The 27,065-nt window shown below is 40.9% G+C and overlaps 2 protein-coding genes across 5 annotated transcripts in view; one reads left to right on the top strand and one right to left on the bottom strand.

Annotated features, from left to right (window-relative positions):
- The window catches only part of cdc42ep1a (CDC42 effector protein (Rho GTPase binding) 1a), a 16,576-nt gene extending 8,480 nt beyond the window's left edge, over positions 1-8,096 (top strand). For 2 of the 3 annotated variants that reach the window (XM_044101768.1, XM_044101770.1), the window contains exon 3: positions 2,374-3,876. In XM_044101768.1, coding sequence (XP_043957703.1) covers positions 2,374-3,020 — 647 coding nt within the window. In that variant the 3' untranslated portion in view covers positions 3,021-3,876. Of the gene's footprint in view, positions 1-2,373; positions 3,877-7,973 lie in introns of those variants that run through there. The other variant, XM_044101769.1, reaches the window with a different exon arrangement.
- sh3bp1 (SH3-domain binding protein 1) lies at positions 5,199-27,065 on the bottom strand. 2 transcript variants are annotated; one of them, XM_044101767.1, is made up of 19 exons: positions 26,511-27,065; positions 25,894-26,314; positions 18,338-18,380; positions 16,881-16,985; positions 16,720-16,796; positions 15,500-15,611; positions 14,658-14,734; positions 14,420-14,507; positions 13,256-13,324; positions 13,092-13,182; positions 12,001-12,137; positions 11,583-11,694; positions 11,329-11,410; positions 11,166-11,246; positions 10,065-10,178; positions 9,132-9,229; positions 7,957-8,119; positions 7,130-7,494; positions 5,199-5,796 (listed from the first exon to the last, which is right to left on the bottom strand). In XM_044101767.1, the coding sequence occupies exons 2-19, from the start codon at positions 25,941-25,943 to the stop codon at positions 5,522-5,524; spliced, it is 2,139 nt and encodes a 712-aa protein (XP_043957702.1). In that variant the 5' UTR covers positions 25,944-26,314; positions 26,511-27,065; the 3' UTR covers positions 5,199-5,521. The 2 variants fall into 2 exon arrangements, with proteins under 2 accessions (XP_043957702.1, XP_043957701.1); XM_044101766.1 differs by having other exon boundaries at positions 25,894-27,065.

Below are 27,065 nucleotides of genomic sequence, written 5' to 3'. Positions count from 1 at the left end.
ACGGGAGTTTGACACCCCTGATTTAGGGGAAGCTAATAGCGCTAACCGTTTTCAAAGTTAGCATAATGCTAACGCTCAATGAAAAATTTGTTGTGCTATTAGCTTATTAGCAGAGGAGGGCTCACCACTGGCTAAAGTTAACTAAGCTGTTCGAAGAGAGGGAATATAAAGAGAAACTTGAGTGGTAACCTACAGACGAAAGGACAACAGTGTGTTGAATTTAAATAACTAAGTCTTTCATACACACACACACACACACACACACACACACACACACACACACAGACCCAGACTGCTTGAGTCGTGTGTGTGAGGCCCAGACAGCTCCATGTTTTCACAACAAACGCTGCTGATTGTGAGCCGAGGGGATTTATGAGGACATCTTGGACAAAAATGTCTCTGGAGGACTGAACTCAGCTAACCCAGACGATAGCTTGTTGTCCGTAGCGTTAAGCTAACGTCGGTTGACTCATCTGACCTTTACTCTTGTTTTACTCTGTAACAGAGCTGCAGTTTCATCTGAAGGGAAAACATTTAAGGTTGAGCCTTGGGACAATTTAGGGATTTAGTGGCACTCCCCGTCTTAATCCCAAAATAGCAGAGCAGACCCAGATGATGTCATGTTGGCTTTCCAGCAGAGATGAACGGGGCGTCGTAGAATCATAAAACCTCATAAAACAAAATGTACTCAATACAAAGATCATCAAACTAACAGCAAACATGACTGGAAGAAATTATGATTTCAGTTTTTAAGGTAACGAAAGTATCCAAACCAAGACAGACTAATGAAACGTAATCACACCCCAGACCGAATGACTGCACAAAGCTCTTCATCTAGTCGCTAAACCTTCATTTTGAAAATAGGAAAGTAAACATTTTATTGCCTAAACGTCAGTAACTTTAGTGAATATTTGATCATTTGTAACAAATGATTTTGATAGCAACATATCTACTTAATGAGTTTTTTTATTTAGTTTTTTTATAGAAACAACCAGCTGAAGCTGAAACTGCAGATTGTTCTGAGTAGAACAGATTTACAGACAAGTTTTTTATTTTTCTTCAATGTAAAATATTTTTGACTCCATCTTCAGTTTGGAGGAGTTGGAAAGCAGATCATGTTGGTTTCTAAAATATTCAAGCTGGTGGTTTTCTGCTCATGGCTTCATGATGCCACAGGCTGCGAGGCCAACAGAAACATTTCAGCCCCTCGTTGGTACCAGAGCTGTCCAGGAAAGGCGGTGCTGCCCCCTGCTGGATCTGCGCGTCATAGCGCATCGTGAGGAGTTCAAGTTTTTTCTCAGGGAGAACAAATGTTTTGACAAATGGGCCGAAATTAGAGTCACATTACCAACATTAGAGTCATTACCAACAACAAGATATAAAAAATGTAAAAAATGAAGCTATTCTTTCTTTGTTTGTTATTTAGTTCAGGAAATATATTAACTATTATATTAACTATAAAAAGATGAATCCTTTTTGTCGTATTGAATATTTTCGTTATGCTGGTAATAATTTTACTCTGATTAGAAATAAAACGCCTCCATCTGAACAGAAATCATCGTTGAGATGCAGTTTGGCTTCACTCTGATAGAGATCTGTCTTTTTAAACCGCAGAGCGCTGCAGCTGTTCTGTCTCCACTGAAACCTTTTCAGTTTGTCTCGTTTCAACCATAAACTACAAAACGTTTGGTTTTCGTTTTAAATGACAGACCAACATGAAGCAGAGCCTGGCTGCCCAGGAAGAGGAAATCATCAATGTTTAAAACATGGATTTTATATTTTAAAATAATGATTGGAAAATGGGTCAAGTTCAGTTCAGCTGGATGAAGAACATCTGAAAATGCAAGTCTCAGTTGGATTTAGGTCTGGACTTTGACTAGGCCATTCTGCATGTGCTTTAAACTAAACTATCTCTAGAATCTCTGCCTGCAGTGAGACTAAATCACAACACGGCGGAGTGGAGAGGCTAGCTGAACCTCATGCTACGTGGCGCCTCGTTGCTGATGAATCAATGCCGACAAGTCCACCGAGTTATTCTGCGAGTTTCTGCAGACTTGAACTTCAGGAAGTGAATCTGTGGAACAAACCTTCACTTCTGGTTTCAGTTTTGTAGCCGTTGAGTTTAGCTGATAACTTTAGTGGAAGCTAAGTGTGCTATCAAAGTTAGCGATGAGAGCTAAGTAAAAAACTAGCTCTGCTATTAGCGGCTTAGCAGTAGTGATCCCACCACTGGTGACTTCTGCTGTTGTTAGAAGTCAAATATTTAAAACCATGAATGGTTTTCCTACTGCTCTGCTCCAAGATGGCTGCAGGAAAACTGCTGATGAAACGTGTTCTGATGGTTCTGATGGTTCTGATGGTTCTGATCTTCAGGTCCGGAGTCCGGGTTCGTCACTCTGCCTCGTCTGTCCCGGTTGGAGCGCCAGCAGCCGTCCATCTCCTCCAGCGTTCAGCGCGGCTCTCTCACTGATCAGACCGACGCCATCTTGTCCACCTGCTCCACCGCCATCATGACCTCTGAACCCAAACGGACGACCCGCAGTGCGTACTCCGACTCCTTGCCCTCCCTCACCTCCCTGGACACCTTCACCTTTGACCTCGGCCCGTCCCTGATGAGCGAAGTGTTTGGCCTGATCGACGGGCGCCCAGAGGAGAGCGCCGCCGTGTGGCGGACGGGCGAGGCGGAGTCGGCGTGCGGGTCGGACGGTTCTGCCACCGTGTCCTTCGTGGACTCGTTGCTGCGGGAGGACGGCGGTGGCGGGACGAGTCCTCACCAGAGTGAGGAGGAAAACGCGGTGAGGGGATTCTCCGGGGAAGTACCGGACGTGCTGCTGGGTTCTGCTGAGCGGGTCGGGGTCCGGATGGAGAGCGAGCGGTTTCAGAGCGCTACTGACGTGCTAGCACGCCACTATGGCGTCGGCCTCTTAAAAGGACAGAACAAGATGGAGGAGCTCCGGAGTCAACCCAGGAAGAAAATATCCTACAGCTTCATGGACGATGAGGACGAAATCAAAGTCTGACAGGAAGGAACCAAATGAACCTTCTTGACGGTGACCTTCCTGGAAGAGGTCAGGACTCTTCAACAACAAACATGTCTGTCAGTTTTTGCACAAAATCATGAGATTTTCTCTAAGAATGAGCTTTTTAGGGCGTCTGTCACTTTAAATCCAAACTAGTTGCTGCTTAGTGAAAATGGCTGCAAAAAGATGCACAAATTTACAACAGTACATCTTAGAAAGGCAGAAGTGGCGCCTTGTGCGCAACCAACAAGAATGCAGCAAGTTATAAGGGCCTGTTTTGGGCTCTTGTGGGTAGAAAAAGAGTAAACTCAAGAAATGTTCAAATTTATAAATGAAGTTTTCTAGAAAAAGACAAAAATGTTAAAAGTTCAGTAAATTCTGAAATTCATAATTTTCCAAGTTTTCTCTAGAAAATTTCAGCGATTAATGTCAAAACTTGGCAAACAGTTTTACTCCAGTTTTATTTTCCCATCTTTGATGGTCCTAATGCGCCGTCGTAGAAAATGCTTTCTGGATGGTGAGTCAACAACCAAACTCTCGTCTTTTCCTGCAGCCATTGTACAGCGCATACATCAGGAAAACCAGCTGACCAAACATGCTGGAGCTCTGCTGGGGTTGCTAGGTAACAGGCTGGCTTTTCTAGGGTTGCTAGGTAACGGTGCAGTGTGACTCAACAATCGGGGGGTTTTGAAACGGCTCATTTTCCAGACACTAAAAACAAACTCATTGCCAAATAATGTCTTGTTTCTTAAAGCAGGTTGTTTTCAGAAGCAGTAGAAACCAGAATGGAAATATGAAAACATGCATTCTGTATAAAAGGTTTCCTTGAAACTGGGACAGTCGTTCCTTTTTAATTCCAATCAAGCTGCTCTGCAAACAGCAACACAGGTCCAGTGTTGGTAAGGATCCATTCTCCATTTCTCAGAAACCGGCTTCAAGAGAAAGAGACTGAGGAGAAAGTAAGACGTGGAAATGAGAGGCGTGGCAAAAGCAGCAGCCAGATCACCTTCAGGGAGGATAAAAACTGCTTTTTGTGGAAGTTTCACAGCCTGCCGTTCGCTTGGTTCCCCTCACACTTCCTGTTCTGCAGCAGCGACTTTCTGGGTGAGAGGAAGTCCGAACCAAACTGCATCCCTACAAACTGATTTCACTCAGGAAAAATGGCACAAAAAGGGAACAGAAGTCATTAACACGGCAGATCTAGAGTTTCTAGAATGGAGCAGAATGGAAACACTGACAGGAGCAAACAAACGTTCCTGTTCTACCAGGAATGTCAGAGGAAAGGAAGTTAATTAAAACATATTTTATTAAAGTTTCCTTCAGTTTCTGTTCACCATTTGAAAAGTTAGTCAGAAAATAACAGCAATAATTTGGGTTATTTAACCTGTTTGAGGAAAAAATGGGGTTTGTGGACGTTTTACCGCCTTGTTCATTTAGAAACATCACAAACTGAACTTTTAGATTTGTAAGCTAAATATTTTGCCTAGAAACTAAATAATAAATGTTGAGCCTCTCCTGGGATTTTTAATTACAATGAGACACACATGGTTTAAAAATAATTCAGACATACAAATATTTAGTTTGAGATCCTTGAGCTTAAATATTAACTGAATATTAAATTAGCAAACTAAATATTTAGCTCACAACCCAAGTAATCAAAATGTTGAGACACAAAGTCAATATTTGGTTAGCAAGCTAAACTTTTACCTCCAAATTATATATTAATGTATGAAACCAAACATTTAGCTTCAAAATAAATATCTAGTTAGGGAGCTAAGTATTTAGTTTGAAGATCAATATTTAGTTTAACAACCAAATATTTAGTTAGCAAAATAAACATTTAATTTGGAGTAAACTATTTAGCTAAATATTTAATATGAATATAAATATTTCACATAGTTTAAAATCTAAATATTTAGTTTGAAACTGACATTTATAACTAAATAAATAATGAAAATGATATAAAAAGGTTTTTTTCTCTTAAGACAAGCTAAAAAACTCAAATAATTGCTGTTAAGTTTTTACAGTGTAGCTTTTCTAATGCTCTTCCTGTTGCTGGTCAGCCATGTTGGACGCTACAGGCTAACCCTGTAGCTGCTCTTTAATGCTGCAGATCTTCTCTATAAACACAAAGTGCACCTTCTTTATTGTTTTTATGAAGTTTTGCCTTTAAGGGACGAGTTTATACGTCGTTTATTACATTCCTGTACATGAAGATATTAGCTGACCTATGAATATGTAAGAGCACCTGCAGTGCCGCTACGCAGCTTCAGTTATAAAAGATGATTATATGAATGAACAATAAAGACATTTTTAATTAGATTTGCATTCATTGACATGTTTTTAGTAAAACTGGATGATTTTATCAGTTTAACACCAACAGCTGCTTCCAGGTCTGCAGAGACTCGGACCAAATAAACAATAAATAAATGACGTGTTTGGGGACGAAAACGTTACAATCAGTGGAGTGATGTGGAAGTGGGCCAGAGTGCGATGGCGCCTCACTGCGCCACGGAGGGAAACGGTTTGGGCTGCGACGGCGGAGGGAGAGGCGGCGGGCAGCTCGGCGCTCTGACTCCGCCCTTTTTTGGTGGAGGCTTTTTCACGCTGGTGGGCGGAGGGCCCGGCATCGGCGTGGCGGCAGCGGCCGGGGCTGAGGTCATAGGGGGCGGAGCCTGAGCCTTGGGCGGGTCCGGTGCTTTGGGTTTGGAGAACTGGACCGATCCCACCGGCTCACTGGTCTGACTGGTTTTGGTCAGGTTGAAGGTTCGCTTCGCTGGACAGAAAAACAAACAAAATGGACCTTCAAACCAAGTTCTGCTGCTCTGCTTTAGTTAAATAATAATTACATCAAGGCTGAAACGATTAATCAGAATAAATCAAATTAATCAATAATTGGAATAATCATCAGCTAATTTTGTAATCTATTAATTGTTAACAACAGTAACAGATCCAGTTTGCAAACTTTCACAGTAAAAATTTAACAATAATTTGGGCTATTTAACCTGTCTGAGTAAAAGGACGTATGTGAGCTATGCTAGCTATGCTAGCTATGCTAGCTTGACTTTGACAACCTTGACATGTAGATGTGCTGCAGAATTTGGTGTTTCAGTTCAATAGGCGACAGAAACACCGACTGACAGCTCATCAGCTGATCAGTTTCAGACCGCAGGAGGAACCCAGAGAGGAAACTGGACCAGAAATCAATAATACATTTCCTGATAGACACTTATCAATCAATAACATGTCTGATAGAATATTCAGATGTTAGCCACTCAACCTGTCATTGCTAACTCAGCTAGGTTGGTAGCATCAACTCACTCACTCTTTGGTTGCCTAGCAACAACATGCTGAGGAACCCGTTTCCCCACCGTTCTTCATAACTGCTAAAAAATAAAACCTGAATTAAACTGGAAAAGTCACATCCCAGCTTGGTGGCATTTCAAATATCTCAAACAAAAAACTAATCAATAATTATTGATTAGACTGATATGAAACGTTTATATTATGACGGGTTTTTCAGCCATATTGTGAGCCCAAACGCACAGAGAGAGAGAACCTGTGAACCCGATGCAGGACCTGCTTTCTGCAGGGCAGCCGTACAAACCGCTCAGAAATACTGACCAGGAACCTGCTGAGATTATTCATCCCTTTTTAAAGCCGGTCAGTTGTTTCCGGGTAAAAAATCTTCCTGTAGACTGGGTCACACAGAACCATCGGCTGATTTTTTGTTCAGGTGATCAGATTGTGGTCATCGGTAAGAAACGGTTCAGAGTTTGAAGAGATGTTTCCCTTTCTGCTGTGGAAATCGATCTGCTGACATTTTGGTCACTGGTGTGAGAAACTTCCTGTTTCCTGTGTACATCCTGGATGTTAAAAACCAGATCACTAGTTTCTGTTTTTAACTTCTCGTGCTGCTTTTCACAACCACAAGAGGAAATAAACGATTGGTACCAGATAAAAAAAAAGAGAAAAACTCCTCAAACTGTGAAGAACACACATCGGGTCCCCAAGTGGAAAATCTTCAACTTTTAAAGCTTGTTTACCTTTTTTTAAAATATATTTTAATAAAGTGAAAATGCTGAGTCAGTAGTTCTGCCATCGCTTACGTTTGTACGGTGATGATATCGTCAGAATCGCCTTGGGAGAATCAGGCGGCGCCTCCAGAATGGGCTCCAGCTGGGTCTGGTCCAAACTCTGCCGCTGGGTGAGATTCCTCATCGGCGCGGCCGGGCTTGGCGCCGTCGCCCTGGGAGACGGAGTCGGGATCCGGTCCGCAGTGGATCCGGATCCACAGGACGGCCTGGGAGCTGGAGCTGGAGCTGTGCTGGACTCGGACGAACTGCTGGATGCTGCGTTCTGATTGGCCTCTGCCGGGTCAGAGGCGGGGCTTCCCCAGGTGGTGGTGCCGCTGCGGCTGCCAACAGAACCGGATTTAGCCCGGAAGACGGAGCCGCTGTCCTGAGAAGCCGTGCTAACGGGAGGAGAACCAGAAGCGTCTTAACAAGGCAACAAACTATTTTAAAAGCAAAAGTTTAAACTTTATAATCCAATAAACCACACACATTCAAAATTACACACTTTAGCAAATCGGCTAATAGGAGAGCTAATTTTTAGCTTAGCACTCAACCATTTTCTGCTCACTTTGAAAGATTTTAGTGCACTTAGCTTCCCCTAAATTGCTTTTTCCAGATAAATTATATTGCTCAAGCTAACGCATTAGCATTAGCTTCTGCTAAAAATCATGTTGTAGCACTTTAGCATTAGCAGAACAAATGTTTATGATTAGTGCCTTATAGTTAGCACAGTTGGCTCTTTAGTTAGCGGTAGCCACCACTGGGGTTTAGGTATAATTCTTTGTGTTCAACCCTGATCTGTTCATTTCAGCTGATGTGGGAGAATGAGGAGGAAATGTTCCTCCAGCCTTCAGCAGCACCTGTTTGTTTTGGACAGGGGGAGGTGGAAGGAGGAGCAGGAGGACGTGGACGAAGAGGAGGACACGGTTCTGCTCAGTCGGTCCTTCTCTGAGAAGAAGGTCTGGGCAGCAGGAGCTGGAGCGTCTGAGACGTCAGGAAGCTCAGGGATCTCAAAGTCAACAGCTGGAAACAAAAGGACGACTCCATCAGACATCATTTCATCTTAACAGATGATTATCTTTCTCGTTGTTATCTAAACTAGGTACAAAACCACAAAACTTATCTGGGTTTGTCTGAAGCTGGTGCTGTGCCAGCTAACGCTCTAAAAACCCGACATGCTAACGGAGAGCGCCGCACCAGCTAACGCTGCGGTTTCACTTTGACCTGCTGTGTTGAGCTGTGGTTTGAGTTTGTAGAGCAGCAAGTGCAGCAACAAGAACAGCAACAAGAGCAGCAACAAGAACAGCAACAAGAACAGCAACAAGAACAGCAACAAGAGCAGCAACAAGAACAGCAACAAGAGCAGCAACAAGAGCAGCAACAAGAGCAGCAACAAGAGCAGCAACAAGAGCAGCAACAAGAACAGCAACAAGAACAGCAACAAGAGCAGCAACAAGAGCAGCAACAAGAGCAGCAACAAGAGCAGCAACAAGAGCAGCAACAAGAGCAGCAACAAGAGCAGCAACAAGAACAGCAACAAGAGCAGCAACAAGAGCAGCAACAAGAGCAGCAACAAGAGCAGCAACAAGAGCAGCAACAAGAGCAGCAACAAGAGCAGCAACAAGAACAGCAACAAGAGCAGCAACTAGAGCAGCAACAAGAACAGCAACAAGAACAGCAACAAGAGCAGCAACAAGAGCAGCAACAAGAGCAGCAACAAGAGCAGCAACAAGAACAGCAACAAGAACAGCAACAAGAGCAGCAACAAGAGCAGCAACAAGAGCAGCAACAAGAGCAGCAACAAGAGCAGCAACAAGAGCAGCAACAAGAGCAGCAACAAGAGCAGCAACAAGAGCAGCAACAAGAGCAGCAACAAGAGCAGCAACAAGAGCAGCAACAAGAGCAGCAACAAGAGCAGCAACAAGAGCAGCAACAAGAGCAGCAACAAGAGCAGCAACAAGAGCAGCACTCACTGATGTGGTTGTAAAGTTAAATTTCACAATATTCTGAATTATTTTCAAAGTGTTGCGTTTACCTTCTGGGAAGAGACTGGAGCTGAACTGAATTAGCGGCTCGATGACCATCACCACCTGGACCGAAGATGCTGCAGCCATGTCGAACAGAGCAGCTTCCCTGAGCAGCAGCACAAACAAGAACCACAAAACTCAGGATATAAAACCAAGAACTGCAGGCAGGAAACATGAAATCACGATAATATGAAACATAAACCCGTCCCAATCCGGCTCTCTGTGGTTTTTTCAACGCAGATAAATAAGTTTAAAAACGTTTTTCTGACGTGTAAAGAGTCTGAAGCTTATTGGTTAAAAACGTTGGATTGAGCTCGTTTGCTGCCAAACTAACCGAAGCAGAAACGTTTGAGCTCTGTGGATTTAATCTCAATCCATAAAAATCCCTCAGGATTATCCAACTATCATTGTTGCTATTGATGTCAGTGGAAAACGTCCCGGATGATTAAACAAATCAGAAACTAGATGTGAAATTAAAATCCATTAGTTAAAAATATTAACGAATATAAACTGATTAATTTTTTCCCTCCCTGTTTAGTAAGCTAAATATTTAGCTCCAAACATCAATCTCTGAGCTAGCTAAATATTTGGCTAATATGCAAATTCACTTGTCAAAAAGTGGAAGTGGACTATCAAAATAAAAGCCGGGTCTTGAGAACTTCTATATAAATCACTGTTGCTGTAGATTGTTGGTAAAAGTCTGTTTGAAACGGCTCATTTGTTTGGAGATCTAAGATGAAAAGATGAAGCGATTTTATAAACATTTTTACATGTTTAAGGTGTTAAAACGTGTAATAATGTTTTAAATCTTCATGAGGGAAACACAGGTTACGTTATGTGACAGTTCTCCCCAGCGTTGTTCTGTCTGACTGCTGGTCTCCTCTGGGTGTTGCTTGACCTTTCTGAAGAGGTCACCACAGAAACAGGAGCTGGCTACGCACCCTTCAGCGCGCGGCCACAGCAGGTTGGGGCCCAGGACGATGGCGATGTTGCTGGGAGTCATCTTGTTGACGGCCTGCTGCTCCGACAGCAGGAACAGGAACTGGACCAGGTACCTGGACCGACAGCAGAACGTCAAGCAGTTTGTAAAGCTTTACAACGGACCTCTGAGCTGGACGGGAACAACTGGACGCTAACATGCTAACGCTTAAACTGTAAATATCACCCCCAGCTAAATCATATTTACTCATCAAGTTAAACTTTCTGCTGGTTGTGTGTCGTCTAGATACCATAATGAGACTTACTGTTGTTAAACGACTGAATTAATCTTTTAGAGCCGAATAAATTCATATAAAACAGTTTGCACCATTTTATCTCTGTAGCCCCAAAGATAACAGCAGTAACATGGCCTCAGGACGGCCACCATCTTGGTTCGGGGTTGAACCAAAAACAGTCACTGAAACATTTGTCTGCTGAAGTGAACCAAACTTTAATGGCCTTAATCTCAAAATACCGACTTTAATCTCAAAATACCGACTTTAATCTCAAAATACCGACTTTAATCTTCTGTGATCAAAAGTCCAAATTCTTGGTTTCTTTGGTTTTACGTCTGAAGTTTGGCTGAGTGACGTGAACGTCAACCAAACTGCAGTACCGCCATCTGACCCAAAGAGGGCGGCACTGAGGCAGTTTTAGGCTAAATTAAACAAATTTACACTAAAATGTCAAAATCTGCACAGAAGCAAACCAGACAGTTAATCTGCACAGTGAGTTGATTAGGGGTTCTGTTGAGAGGTTGCTAACACTAATTATCTTACTTGAATTGTCATTTTTGCGATGATTGAACAAAATTTAGATTCCCAGAAAACGGCTAGTCAAAAAGAAAAGAAAACTTTCTTTACAATAAAATATCTGAACAGAATATGTCCCAAAATGTCAGGATGTTGTTCTATATTCATTTGCAACATAGTGCAAACTGTCTCTCAGCAGCCATTTTGAAATTCACCAGCTGTGTTATTGATGTTAGCTCGGCTCATTTGGCCTTCATAGTGAAACAGATCGTTGTCACGGAAACACCTGAGGTTGTTGTAGTTTGAACAGACCTGAGGTTGTTGTAGTTTTCTGGCGGTAGTTTCTGCAGCAGCTCCCTGAACTTCTCCAGCTTCACATTCAGATCTTTTTCTCTGTGGGTTTGAAGAAACAAACTCATAAAAACTGAAAGCAGGAATAAGAAGAAGTGAAGGAAGTGATGCTCATGCTACCCACCCTGCAGCTGCAAACCAATCATTGTACAGTTCAAAGGTCATCAGGGGTTCAGGGAGTTCCCGGAGGTAAGACTTCAAGGCTCCTGTGAACAAAATCAGAAATGCATCATTAGTTAAATCTGCTCTCCTCTGATTGGCTGACATAGTTTCATTTTTTGTTATTCTCTGCTGGTGGCCACAGGATGTGGTAAATGACAGGAAGTGACATCAGGCGGCTGCTGGAGTGGCCAGAGGAGGAAGTGAGCTGAGGCGTACCTGCGACGGCGTGGGGGTCCATGCTGAAGTCGGCGTGGTCCACCGCTCCCTGGTTCAGGCAGGTTTTCAGCCGCTTCACCACCGAGGCGGCGGCCGCCAGACGAAACAGGCCCTACCCAACAAAAACCAAAAATAATATTTCATTCAAACCGGCTTCATATTCAGCCCCTCTGCAGAGCAACCATTTATTAAATGGTGGTTATTATAATGAATTTCTGAGGAAATGAACCAGAACATCTGCATTTTTTCAGCTGGTTGTTCTGGTCTTTATTTTGGGGTATCAGAATAAATGAGGATGAATGTAATACATGCTATAATAGTTTCTGCATCAGATAATTTCAGTTTCATTTCCTCGTTCTGGGACAGTTTGGTTGAATAAAGTCTGAGAGGTGAGTGAGAGTCGGCTCGGTGCGCCCACCTCCTCCCTCATGGCCGTCCTCAGCAGCATGTGGATGCACTCCTGGATGGGCGCCGCGATCGCCCTGCCGCTCTGGCTCAAATGAGACAGCAGCGGCTCGCCGTAAACCTTCAGGCTGGAGAGACCCACCGCCGGATCTGCCAACAGGAAGTCACAACACGTCGGCAGGAAGTCAGAACGCCCGGCGGCCAACGGGGCGCCGCTGGCCACCCAGAGTCAGCCGTGTCCCTGGACTGGAAGCTGACTTTTTAAATATTTATACCTCAGAGTGGTCATCTTTCTATTATCCCTATCTCGATTTGTTACAGTAGGGGCTCCCACACTTTCGTCAGCCGTTACAACTGTTTAATCCATCGTTAATAAGTCAGAACTGGTTTTTCCAAGCGGCCTTTAAACGCAACATGCCCACTAAGATGCCTGTTCTGGTTTTATGATGCTGCTGCTGTCCAGATCAGTGTAAGAAAAAACCAGCAGAAAACTAACAGAGGGATCTGATTGGTGCTGCTGGATGCAGATAATAATGCTAATGCTAGTATGACACCACCTGCAGGGGGCGGGGCTGGTTACGGTTACTGGAGCAACATTTTAGGGAAAATGGTTCTCATAAGCAAAGTTTTACTGCCCTGCACTTTATACTTTTACTGAAGTAACATTATGAACTAATCCTGGTCTGACACTGGAGTATTAGAGCAACTGTAGAGAGAAAACAGAATAAAAACTCTTTTCTAAAACAAAACCTGGAAAATTTATAGGAAATTTCTGAGATTCATCACAAAATTTCTGTATTTTTCTAGCAAGTTTTCAACTTGTCCTTCCTTTTTTTCCTAGAAAGTTTCTGAGCTTTTATACCTTTTCTCTATCTGTGATAATACAGAGTTTTACTGGAAACTGTTTCTGCAACGTGTGAGCTAAAGTTTCTGCTAATCTGAACTCGTCTACTCAGTATTTTCTACATCACTGTTGGTTATTTTGTATCAGTAAACAACATGGTTATTTTATTTGAAAGGTTACATACGTTTATGTATTTATATCAAATTAAAAGCCCGTTTTCTCCGGGGCAGGAAGTGGCGACGGGCCGCGGCGGCGCTCACCTTTCTGGCTGTGGTTCTCTTTGAGCTCGCTGATGTTTCTGTCCAGGAACTCGTGGGATTTCTTGTGATAATCCGCCTGCAGTTCCAGAAGCTGCAGGAGATTAAACAGAGGTGAGCGGGCAGAGAGGAGTCCATCAGGGCTGCGTGTTCGAACCACAACTCACACGGATGAAGTAGTTAGCATAGTCATCTTCTTTAGTGGCAAAGTGATACAGGTCTGCAGAGTACTGGTCCTACAGAGGTCAGAGGTCAACACCAGACAGAGGGAGAGGTGGGCGACATGGGATTAAAGTTTTAGCACAATATTTTGTGGAACTGTTATAAAAACTATTATAAAAAACAAAACCATATGAAATCAGGTTCTTCAAATGATTTGCTTCATTAAACTCCATTTAATTTTATTTAGAAATCATTTATATCTGTTGATTCTCTCATTGAACCAGCAGTGGAGAATCCCGACAATACGGGCAGTTTTTCTTTAACACATAATTATTTCATATTTATTGAAGATAAATCAAAATTCTCAACATGACAAGAAATTTATCACGATAAATGATAAACAATATGATAAATGCCCAACCCCAGACAGATGTATGATCGTGTTTTAGTTCGAAAAAATGAGTCAATTTCTGCTAAAGAAATTCTGAAATTTGGAGATTAATTTCAGAAATGTTTGGATTAATGTCAGAAATTTTCTGAGCTTGACAGTAAAAAAATTAAAAAAGAAATGAATCTCAAACATTTTCTAACCCTCCCATTTCTGATGCTGCCCTGAGAAAGTGCCCATATCGCCCATATCAAGAACCTATGATATAAAGAAAATTTCTAAAAGAATAATTTTCAATCTTTGAAACTCGAATACTCAGAATTCGACTTTTCAAGCTCAAAAATGTTCTTATTCTTCTAGAAAATTTCTGAGATTAATCTCAAATTTTCTTTGTTTTTCTGGAGATTTTTTTTTCTCCACGACATTAACAAGCAGTCGTAGAGAGACAACTCAGAGACGTAGAGACAGGAGGAGAACCAGAAGGAGCAGCCATAGTAGCACTGGTGCTAAGCTAGTGCTAGGCTAGCTAAGCTAACAAGCCCCAACAAAATCATGTGAAACATCAAGAGTTCCCAAAATGCAAAGTGCAGCAACAGAAAAACGTCTCTATGTTTAGTTAGAATAACTCAATAATGTTTGAGGACAGAGAAGTTAAATAAATTCAAGAGTCTCAAATACAAACAGCAACAACAGGAAGTGACATAAGATGTGTTATCCAATCCCAGCGCAGCAAAAGCAGGTATGGATTCATTTTTAGGGTAAGTAAATAAGCTGCTGGCACCTTGATGCTCTCCAGCTTCCTCCAGGCTTCTTCCACCTCCTCCCTGAGTCCGTCCTGCTTGGCCTGCGGCCCGCTGCTCGCCTGGCTCCTGTGAAAACGCAAGCGGATGCTAATGTCTGGCGGATGCTAATGTCCAGCGGATGCTAACGTCTGGCGGATGCTAACATCCGGCGGATGCTAACGTCTGGTGCCTGCCACGTCATGTCCAGGTGTTTGCAGACGGCTTCCTGGGACTCACCTGACCCGCGCGTTGTTCCAGTCTGTAGTGAGCTTCGCAAACTGCTTCTTGTTCTTCAGGATTTCAGGTAAATCCTCCTGGAGAGAAAAAAATATTCATCTTAAAGAGCAAAATCTGCTGCATCTAGCTGTCCAACAAATTAATGCAACACATTACTGAATCTACTTATTATACAGACAGATATTTAAATATTTGAAGAGGCAGTATTATGTATATTCCAGACATATAGCACAGTTTCATAGAACAATCAAGCAGCTATGTTACCGTCAGTTGTTATAAAAATGCTTTTTATATCAAATATGACCAGATTTAACGCCTTGAATTTGGGCCTCTGTCTCTTTAAGAAGCTCCTGCTCTTTCTGAAGCTCCGCCTCCAGGAAGTCGTCCCAACATGGCTCCTTTATTAACCCTTTAAAGTTTCGACCAGTGTTGCTCTGAGCAGCAGCTCCTATAATGAGCTCAGCTGATGTTTGCTAATTGCTGCTGCTAGTCTGGAGGAGCTGAGAGGGGGAGGAGCTGCGCCTGGGAGGCGGGGCTAGGTCCACCCAGGCCTTTTAACAGCTGAATGGTTGCCATGGAGATTAAAAGATTTGAAAGACTCAAAAGAACATACCGGGATTAAAACATGACAGAAAGATTAATAAAAGTGGATTTTACATAAAATTACTCCTTTAAATATTTGATCATTTAATTATGCATTTTCTAAAATAAGGGTCCAAACTGCGTCTCAGAAGAACCCGGTCCAGCTGAGGCCAGCCTGCTGGGCACCTTGATGAATCAGTGGAAAGTCGTGGAGCTGAGCTGCATGACGCCGTCGGCTGCAGCGCCGGGAGGTTTCTCACCTCGCTCAGCTTGTTGAGCGGCTCCAGGACTTCCTTCTCCACCGTCAGCTCGAAGTCGGCCAACATGGTGGCCAGCATCTTCTCCATGAAGCAGCACATCTCCAGCACCCGCCTGCAACACGCAGCAGAGGGCTAACCGTTCAATATTCACTGCAGGGTCGAATTAATCGGATACATTTTGATGAATTAATATTAATATTACAATCGGTAACTAATTTAGTAATGGATTAATTGTTGATTTGAGCATAAAGACTCAAAAAGGCCATCAACTGAAAGAACGATGCACTCAGATCAGAAATTAAGCCACAACTGGACGATGAATAGATTTAAATCTGTCCAGAACTCCGTTTAGCTTCACCTGATTCAATAAGAAAAAATTATTTCATCACCTTTTGCATCCAGTTATTAATCAGATTATCAATAATAGTCCCCAATATCTGATCTCCTAATTAGATGTTGATGTTCATCCTTTGCTACAAATGATCAAACATTCATTAAAGAAATGCTGTTGTTCACTTAAAGGCAATAAAATGTTTATTTTCTTATGAAAAATTAAGTTCTTAAAAGAATAATCTGCAGAGATTAATGAGTAATTTAATCAAATTAATCATTAGTTGCAGCCTTAATTTATTATAATCTACCCTGAAGGTCTGATGAGATTTTGCTTTAAGTTAAAAAGTTAATCTATTGGCTCCTGTGAGAAGTTCAGACACTAAAATGTCTGAACTTTTATAATTCAGACATTTTAGTGTCAGTTTAACTAAATAAAACTGTTAGAGCCACAAATATTACATTATTTTTAAAAAATAAGACAATTTTTAAAATCATTTTGATAAACGTCTACTACAGGACATCTGTAATATTTAAATAATAACAATTTTATTTCTGTTTTTATGCTTTTAAATAAAGAAAAAATGTGATAGGTTTATTTTCTGCTGTGGGATTTTGATGTTTGAATGTTAATAGATCTAAATATTCTGCATCTATCCAATGGAAATATTTTGGAGCCGCTGACTTCATTTGGATTAAACAGAAATGTAAATAATTGATATTCATTTTAATTGCATTTTTGAATTCTTGTTTTTAAAACTAGTTCTGGGTTTAAATATCGTTTCACTGATGCCGTTTTCCTGTAACATATAATTACCCAGGAATATTTTTACATTTCCTGCCTGCTTAACATCTTTTAATACCAGCAGGTTTTCTGGGGGAACCGTCACCTGATGGAGGACTGAGCATCAAAGTCCTTCAGGCTCTCCGCCATGCTGATGGACAGCAGCATCAGAGGAAGTTTCTTCTGCAGAAACAGAGAAAAAAAACGTCGTTTTGTCCCAGAAATCCATGAAAGTCGTTCAGACACGGTGTGAAAAATGGCGGCTACCATTCTCCGTTCGGCCTCCAGTCCTACAGGACTCTGCATGCAGGCCTGCAGCTTCTTATGCAGGACCTGCGCCGCCTTCTTGGCCGGCTCCACCCGCTGCTCCACCTGCAGTCAACCGGAGAAACACCGCAGCGTGACCAGAGAGAAAACTACCAGCAGGAGGCGGAGATGGTTGGAGGGCAGGTTCATTTACTACAGACATGTAGCTAATTTTGCTAACAGCGATGGAGGACGAAGCGTCTCCTCTGGTCCCACTGGGGTTGATTTCTGCTTCTAAACGATCTGACTGGACGCTGGAAAAGATGATTGTTGTGTTTAAGTTGTGCTAAAAGCAGTTAGCCCATCAGTGAAGCTATGCTAGCTAAATAGCATCTCAATGCTAAAGTGTAGCAGAACTTTGGTCCAATCTGAAGAACTAGAAGATTAAAACTAGAAATATCTCTGATGTTCAGATCAAATCTCTATTTATTCAATAACTTAACAGCAAAAAGAGATTTTGAATTGAAAATTTTGCTAATTTAATGATTAAAATGCAATTAATTAACTAATTACAAAACTTGCCACAAGTTTAACATTTCAGAGCCATAAAACCTGCAAATATGAAGAGAATGAAATTGAAATAAATCCCATCTGACCTTCCCTTTATTTTCAAAGCAGATTTGAAATCTGCCTTCTGTCAACAGGCAGGCCTGTTAAAACCACAGCGCTGCTAAAAGAGGAAGTGAGACCCATATATGGACGCTGCCTGTGGCTCGTTTCCACCACTTGTTGTTGTCCTCATTAACCTGATAAAAGTGAGCATTTTTAGAGGAAATCTGTTTTGGAAAAGCATTTTAATGAATCTTTGATTTAAGGGACGGAGCCCCAAACCCTGTGCTACATGTATCTGTGCTACATGTATCTGTGCTACATGTAGCACAGATAGCCGGAGCAGGAAGTTTATCAGACAGATAGGTCACTCCTCCTTTACTACAAAATGTCTCCAGATTAGGTCCAATTAATCACTTTCCCCTCCAAACAATCCCCCGGGATCCGCAGCCTGATAATTAGCTTTCTTTGTGTCTGAGCCAAATGAAGGAGAGTTGTTACGCTTCCTGCTGTGTTTCGGCTCGCAGACCGAGGCAGGCGCGTTATTTATGCTCCGATCTGCGTCACTTCCAAATGTAGAACTAAATCGGATACATTGGGAAGAATTCATGCAATAGAGTACAAATTATAATAATGATATTTTAATCATTTTAGTGAGCAACAAACAGACTCAGACACTTTTTAGATGCCTCTGTAGGGTGCTGGTTTGTTAGGTCTCCAAGCTCCTGATGCCATGAAAATCTCCATGTTATGAATCCAAACAGCTGGTTGAATTTTCTATCCCAGCTCTGCAGTTTAGTTTGCAGTGAATTCAGTGTTAAACTGACTCAACCAGAGATAAAGTCAGAGAAAGTTCACGTTTCTCTCACCTGCACCAGATCCTGATGTAGGAGATCAGTGGCATCCTGCGACCTAACAGGGATTAAAGATTACAGATTATTCAAAAACAAAACAAGAATTAGCAAAGAACATTTGATTTATCAGCTGGTGAGCTGCAGGGTTTTTAAAAAGCCCCATGTGAAAATATTAATCATAAATTCTTTAAGTTGAAAAACAGCCAATCAGATTTAGATTTTCTTCACCAGCTTAATAAAACGGCTGGCTGGATTATCAGGAGACGGAGATGTTGGTCCTGACAGAGAATCCAGGAGATTAGAAATCAAACAAAAAATTATTAAAAGAACGAAAAGGAAAAACAATTTGACCTTTATCTCCGAATTCTGAGGAAGAAACAAAATCTAAATTTTGAGAAATAAATAATTCTGAGATTAAAGTTATAATTCTAATTTGAAAAATCTGAATAATTTTTAAAATGTTGCTCTAATCCTCTTCCGTATAATCATGGATATCAGACCTCATCTTACATTTTATTGACATTTTATCAAAACAAATGAAAAACGATGCACAACGGTGAAGTTTGTGTGTAATTTTTAGATTTTAGTTGTGAATTTATCGTTTAGTTTCAGCAGGAGAAATCGTCTGGAACTGGCCGGCAGACTGGGACTCGGTTCAGGAGGTTCTGGTTCCCATTAGAGGTTCTCACACCTGGATCCGTTTAACATCAGCAATAAAAACAGTAACAAGTCTGAGAGATTTTACTTCCCAACCAAAACAAAACTAACAAGGAATGAAGATGGATTCCAGGAGTTAGTTTCATCGAATGCACATTTTCATGTTAATTATCACAGTAATTCAGAGTGTGTGTGTGTGAGTGTGTGTGTGTGTGTGTGTGTGTGTGTGTGTGTGTGTGTGTGTTTAGAAATTAGTTTTGTTTTGTTGTTATCATGTTACTGTCATTCTGTGCGGTTCTGGAGGAGGAGAGGCAGACACAGTGGATCCAGGCTGAAGTGACAAAATGATGATGGTTTTAATGGTGAATCACATAAAATACAATCCAGGCAGCAAAGGAGAGCAGAGGCAAAGACTCTCACTGGTTACACTGGGTACACTGGTTACCATGGTTACACGGACCTGTGACCAGATGAGACGAGGAGCCGATAAGGAAACTGGGGTCAGTCACCGGTAACCGGGACAACGGGACTCAGAAACCCGAACAAACGCAGGAAATGATTTTGCTCAGCGTTCTGTTTCTGATTGAATTTAATGAAACTCATTAAATGCAAAAACTCATGAGATCAACTCAAACCACATGTTTCAAACTCGAGGCCCGGGGGCCAGATCCGGCCCACCACATGCTTTTTATACGGCCATCTACACTGTAAACAAAGATTTTCTTTTACATAGTAAGTCAATCTATTATTAATATTTTCTTTATTTTGCAGGAATGTTTTGTTTTGCAAAAGCTGCAGATCATAAAGCTGTGAGTCCCGAAAAGCAGAAGGCATGTCAGCATTTCAACCAGTTTCTGTTCTGTCTTTATTCGTGGAGCTCTGTTGTAATTCAGTAGTTTTATTTAATAATGGTTACATTTCTGGTAACAATCTGGACTCAGAAATAACGACCTGTTTATCATTTTGATTAAAATCTTTGACATGGTGAAATGTTCTTCATGTTTCAATGTAACTGTGGTATTAAAAAACAGATTGGTCATAATTTACATGTAATAAATATGAGAAATGAATACTGAAAAATGATTGAGTAACGATTGAGTCAGTTATTCATAAACATTATTTTTGAAACCTTCAGTTCTTCTCAGACACAAACCTTTACACAAACAGAGTTTGGTTTGTTTGGTTTATGACTTTATAAAAACTAACCATCCCAGTTTAATCACTCACTGTGAGCTGCTTTAGTAATGATTACTCATTAGGTTTTACAGTGTAGAATCTGCATTTGAACTGTTTAGTTTTCACTTTTTCCTAAAAGTTTGTTTTTTAAAGGAACATTTCTTAAATTATCCAACTCAGATAACTAAACTGTACTTTATTTTATCATTACTTTTATGTTATTCTTACCGTTACACATTGTGGATATAATTTTATATCTCTGTGAACCTGCAGGCCTGGACTGCCTGTTATTTTGCTGCTGCCAGTGAAGGATGTCTTTTCTTTCTGTGCATTGATGACGCGACGTTGTCAGGAAGTGATCTGGGTTACTAAGTTTAGACGGTTGCTTTGCGGCGCTGGGCGACTTTTAGCTCTACAGAGAATCCAACATCCCGCTGCTGAAGCTGCTGTGGTCGTTTTCTAAACGGATGTTCTGGTTCTGGTTCTGGTTCTAAACCTGTGATAAAAGTACATAAATGTTGGAAAACTATTCTTTATGAATGAATTAAATTTAAGCTATAAGTGGAGGAAGTAAAGAAATGTGCTAAACTTTTGAATGAATGGAACCAGAAGTGCTTTTATTTTGATATTCTCCACAGGAAGTCTCCTTGTAGCAGCTAGCTTAGCAGCAATAGAATGTCAGACATCGACAACGGCGTTTAATAAAGCATTCAGTTGGATAAATATTTATGCCGTCATTATTATGACGCTACAGTTTGCATAAGTAGATTGTTATGCGCTATTAAAAAATATGAAGTGCACAGGAAGTGCTTTTATTTTGATATTCTCAGCAGGACGTCTCCTGTAATGTAGCAGCTAGCTTGTGTTAATTTTGTTCTGAAATGATGGAATATAGTTTAATAAAACATTTGGCTGGAGATAAATTCACATTATCATCGTTCTATAGCTACAGCTAACACAACTAGAGTTTAATGATCATTAATATCCCATAATAATCCACCAACGTCTCTGGCTAACAGCCAAGCTAACCATTTCACAGTGAAGCAGTCTGCAGCTCACTCTTCATTACATCGGATAAAAACTGGAGTCTCAAATAATCCAAGTCAGATTAACAGCCAAGCAGCATCTCCGCAGCATGATGCTGCCGCCCCCGTACTTTACAGAAGTAAAGATGCCCTTTAGCTTTACCCTGACCTGCTTCCACAGGCATCAGTAACATTTCCACTTTCATAGAAATTCACACCTCCATAGGAGCGTCACCTCCAACGTTCTGCTTAGAAATCAAATCAGATTCACTGCAGAGTTTCCACTTATCGGCTTCCTGCGCCGATATTTTATATCGACGCAACAATGTTGAGAAAATGAGAGTTTTTACCCTCCAATAGGCAGAAGCTAAAGTAGGAGAACCTGAGAGTTATTTATTCTCATAAGCTGCGTACCGACACCGAGACGCTCTAAGTGACGCTCCGTTTCCAGACCTGGTGGTGCCTGCCTGTCAGAGGAAGCCCGGCCCAGTTCCTGAAGGGGTCAGACAGGCTTCAGCACCTCCAACCTGTTCTTCGTTTCCTCCGCTAAAACATCTGAGGAGCAAAACGCACCGCAGAGAAACTCCCAACACGCTCTGGTTTCTGCTGCACATCTCTGATTACACTTTATATCTTGCTGAAACTTAGAAGTTAATATTGTCTTCATTCAAGTACAATAAAATATTTGCACCAGAAACTAGACAAAAATACTTGGTAAGGTTTAGTGCAGGGGTGTCAAACTCCAGGCCTCGAGGGCCGCAGTCCTGCAACTTTTAGATGTGCCTCTGCAGCACCTGAATAGAATAATTAAGACTCTGGAGAACTGATCTACACAAGGTGGAGGTAATTAAGTCATTTCATTCCAGTGTTTTGTACCTGTGGCTCATCTAAAAACTGCAGGACTGCGACTGGAGGACTGGAGTTTGAGACCCCTGGTTTAGTGTTTTTACAGTGTAGCGTTTGCAATTTAACCAATAAAAGTCAACATCAGACGAACAGGCTGTGAAAATAACAAAATGTTCAGGCATCACACTGCAAAAACTAAAAGTTAGCTGGTATTTTTGCTTCAGTTTCTATTGGAAATATATTAAAACACTTGAAATAAGACAAAAGTAACTTTTTAACAAAATACAGGAGTTTGTTTAAAGTAAATAATGATGAAAAATTATTCAGAACTTTTTATCAATATTAAGAAATTATTTACTTGAACTCATATTTTGTGACGTCACGTCTGAGTTAGTTTTGTCTTATTTCAAGTGTCCTAACATGTTTAAACTTGGAACCAGAGCAACAACTCTTGGTCATATTTTTACCGTTGAGTGAACGGGTCTGAAAAAGCCACCTGTTCCTTTATTTTTAATCTCCACGGTGCAAGTTGAGTTAAAAAACACAGTTGAGCAAAACTGAAAGGGAAAACGAATGTTTAGCTGTGTCAACAGGTGCAGCAGCACTTCTTCCTACAAAGCTCACAGCGTCAGAGCAGAATGCCAGCAAGTGCTGCTCTGCTGCAGATGCATGCAGCGTGGGTTTATTATTAAACCAGAGCGCATCAGAGGAGGCGGCGCTGCCTGCAGAAACACCGGCAGTCCTGCTGCACACAGGTCTGAAGATCACCACCACCAGAAAAAAGGAAGGTGTCAAGTTTGGTCACCCACAGAGTTTTACAAAACTGAGTCAGGTTGTTATCTGGATGTTGCAAGTTATTCTGCTGTCAGAGACTAGAAATCTTAATATTTTATTGTAGTTTTAGGCAAAGCAATGAGCTTTAAAACATTCCTGGCAGCTGATTCCCTTTGAGTTCAACCCAAACTATCGATTGGAAATCCCTTTTCTACCACATAAAACCAGACTGAGGTTTTCCCTGACTTGAAAAGGGAACCAGCAGAGTTACAGCTCAGCGTGTAAATAACAAGATAACAGAGGACGAACAGAAACAGCGTCCTGCTGGGGTAACGGAGCTGAGCTGGATGGAAAGACGGCTGGCCGTCAGAAAACGGAGGGACAACGACCTGAAGATGCAGAGCAGATCAAAACGGATCATTAAATATCTGAAGACTGCACAGAATGAAGAAAAGACCATAATATCCTCCAAAACCTACAGCCATTTGTAAAGTTATCAGTCAACAACAGTTTGAGTTAAAACCAGAGAATCTTTTTCCAAAGTCACATTTTCTCCATGTTATTCATTATTTTATAAAAGTCACAGTTTCAAGATAAATATTGAGTTTATCATCAATATTTAGCTTCAAGCTAATTATTCAGTTAGTGTAACAAGGTGTCTGGATTTACAGAGAGGAAGGTGGAAGCAGCAGCAGTTTATTCCTCAGAACATCAAGAATAAAACCGACTGCAGCCTTTCAGTCCCAGCTGGAACCACAGGGGGTCTAACCGATTTCCACCGACACGAATAAAATACCTTTTACCAAATACAAACACATTTCTATTTACTTTTTATAAATATTTTATGTTTTATCCATAAGCATCATTATGAAACACAACAATAAATACCCCATGGCCTCTCCCAGAACCTATAAACGGTGCCCAGAGCCCCGGGAAGGATCTGTCCAAACACAGGAGGCAGAAATGGCAGCTCCCTCCACACTTAACAGATCACACACAAACATTTGCTCAAGTTTTACAAACCAGCAGCTCTGAGTCACAAAACCTCCTCACTCCTCGATGAGGAGCGGCGGCGCAGAGATAGCTACATGCTAACCGCTAAACATGGTCAGCAAATAGTTAAAAAGTGTTGTGGGCAAACTGTTATTGATTCCCAAATCTATTCTTAAAGTGCAATGCTAAATAAAGTGCTTGTTAATAAAATGTAAAAGTTCTTTTAAAGTGCTACACAGTGACTAAAGAGAAAATGGTTCCAGTAATGAAGATCTCTTCATTACTGTTAGCGAGCTAAAAACAAGCTGGATAACTAAATATTTAGCTCAAAGCAAATATTTAGTTAGCCAAACTTACTTAGCTTCAAGCTAAATATTTATTGTAAAGCTAAGTATGAGGTAAACAAACTAAACATTTATATACACGCTAAATATTTAACTTGATGCAATTTGACCTGCAGTTTACCAACAAATAAATATTTAGCTAGCAAGCCAAACATTTAGCTTCAAACTAAATAGTTTGTTTACTAAATATTTAACTTGCTAACAAAATATTTAGTATGAAGTTAAATATTAAACTTATTTATTTAAAATGTACAAATGAATGAATAACATGGTGAAAATATGATTTTCTCCTCACTGACAGACTAAATCAGTAAAATTATTGTTGTTCATTTTTAACTATGTGACTTTACAAACAATAAATATGAACCTCAACAAACCAACTGAAACTTTATCTAACAAGATAAAACTCTTTAATCTGTATATTCATTTCACACCTTGCAAAGGTTTCAACGCTGCTCAAACTTTTTATCTTGTTACAACGACAAATTTTTACCCATTTAATGGGTTACAACATGACGAGGTGCTCTGATCAGATTAGACTAAAATCAGAGACAATAAACACACTGTCAAACATGGTGGTGGCAGTATCATGTTGTGGGGATACTGTGGGGATTAGTGAGGCTGGAGAGAGCTGATGGAGGTAAATCCAGGAAAACCTCTTATCCATCTCATGGGATTATGGATGCACCGATATCAAAATTTGATCCAATATTAATGTTGCTGTTTGGACGATAACCAATATTTACCAATATTATAAATATTTGTCAACTTCTTTGACAGGAAAACCCGACCAGAAATAGACGGCAGTAGTTGTATTTATCGGGTGGATACGGATGTGATGAAAATGACTAATGTCGGCAGCTCCTGATGTTGGCGCCGATATTTCCTGCATCCCTATATGGCCTGGTTGAGATCAAAGCGGATTCATTTCTTAATGGCCTAGTACAAGTCAATTCTGGTTCTGGAAAGGTCCAACTCACATGCTTATAGATTTTATGTCAAAAACTTTAAAAAATTGAATAATTTCCCTTCCACCTTAAGATCCAGCATCGTTTTGTGTTCGTCTCCATTCAGTATCATTTCTGCACAGTTACATTTAATCAGTTACATTTAATCAGTTATATTTAATCAGTTACATTTAATCAGTTACATTTACTTGAGTAACTTTTTTATTTTTTTAAAAAAGAAGTATTTCGGGAGTATTTTTACTATGCTGTACTTTTTACTTTTAGTCAATAATTTTATGATGAAGTTTCTCTACTTGAGTAAAATTTCTGGATTTTCTACCCACTGAATGAAAAACAAACATAATTAAACCAAAGATTCACCAAACTCAGAAACAAACCTGCAGTTTCTGTTAAAGTTTCAGAAGATTTTTATTGGAAAAATCAATTTAGATTTTTTTATGTCTGATTTTATTTTTTATTAGTTATATAAATTGTTGTAATAGCTAAATTTCTACATAACTTTATACTTAGTCTGATGATGTAATTTCTTAATATGAATTGATTGATCATTTGATCAGTTACTTGAGTAACTTTTTTACCGATCAATTTTTTGGACGGCTACTTTTTACTTTTACTTGAGTAAAAATACTTTTTAAGTACTGCTGCTCTTACGTAAATAAATTTAATGGCTACTGAACCATCAGATAAAATAAGACCATCAGGTCCTTCTCGGGTCCACGTGAGACCCGTAAAGCGGACCGGAACCACCATGGATGTCCAACAGTCGGTTCTGATCAAACTTTTCTTACCTTGCTGCCGATCCGAACTGCTTCAGGATGCTGAGAGACTGCCGCAGCATGCTGGCGCTGGAGTCCGACCCGCTCCTCTTCCTGATCCGAACCGGTCCGGAGGCGCTCCGGGCCGGGCTGCTTCACCGGGAGCTGGAGGAGCAGGTGAGCCGGGTCGCGCTGCCTCTCGTCGGCAGCGTTTCTGCGGCTCTTCGGTTTTCGTTCTTGTTTCAGCAAATGAGGAAGTTAGTCGGATGAAACGTCAGCAGTGAAAGGGAACCAGATGTTTTCCCCCGGTTGTTGTTGTTTTTTTTATTTCAGGGTGTCACTACGAACCCCCCACTGAGTCTCGGCAGTGGGTGGATGTGCAGGTGAGCGGCAAGTGAGTCCAGGCTGCAGCTTCTGTTCCTAAAGCTGTTGGCTGCGGCAGGACGAGAAATGTCTGAAGGGGGAAACTCGGCGTTAATTGAGACATTTCTGTCCCAGTTTTCAAACATGTTCTGATTTTACTGCAGCGAAGTTTCTGGGTTGTTTTTTTTTTTTTTTTTTTTTTTTTTTGCAGAAGCAGGAATTTCAGAGCCGGTTGGGTTTCACTGCAGCGTGAGCCTCTGGTACATCAAAGTTTCATTTCTTGTCACCTGTCGCCTTTTTTTGAGGAACTTCTCTCCATATATCAGAGCCAAAAACGACCGTGAGCAGAAGCAGAACCTGATCCATTAATTTAGAATGTGTCCATCCAGGAAAAGGTCAACCTTCCACCAAATTTTCCTTTATAATTTGTTATATTCTCATTAATATCATGACAAACTGCGGTGAGGCTGCTGATAACGGAAGTGACTGACGGATGCTGCCACCTAGTGGTGGAATCGACTAAATGCACACAAACGACTTTTCAGAAAGATTTCTCTCGATTGTTTTGAGCTTTTAAAAAAATATTTTTAACTCTATTAATATCTGTATGTGGATGAAGCTGCCACAGACTTCAGACCGGAACAGTTTCATTTCGTTAGCATTTTCTGTTAGCACCGCCAACCAGCCGGCTAACATTCGCTCGTGAACCGATTAGCGACATTTCAGAACAAACTAGGAATATAGAGGCTGGAGTTGCTCACCCAGAGTTAGCATGAATTAAATAAGAGCAATTTAATTATCTTGTTAAACTTCTTTGTTAATTTTACTGCGACGCTACTGAG

The sequence above is a fragment of the Gambusia affinis genome, linkage group LG20, assembly GCF_019740435.1.
Source record: "Gambusia affinis linkage group LG20, SWU_Gaff_1.0, whole genome shotgun sequence".
NCBI classification, from domain to species: domain Eukaryota; kingdom Metazoa; phylum Chordata; class Actinopteri; order Cyprinodontiformes; family Poeciliidae; genus Gambusia; species Gambusia affinis.
This window is presented reverse-complemented; position numbering and strand designations above follow the sequence as displayed.

Excerpts from the sequence above, each read along its gene's own strand:
- sh3bp1 (XM_044101766.1), bottom strand. The coding sequence starts at position 25,943 with ATGCTGCGGCAGTCTCTCAGCATCCTGAAGCAGTTCGGATCGGCAGCA. Across the intron at positions 10,179-11,165 it reads GAAAACTACAACAACCTCAG|GTACCTGGTCCAGTTCCTGT; the intron begins GTCTGTTCAAAC and ends CTGTCGGTCCAG. Across the intron at positions 7,495-7,956 it reads CCCCTGTCCAAAACAAACAG|CACGGCTTCTCAGGACAGCG; the intron begins GTGCTGCTGAAG and ends TCCTCCCGTTAG.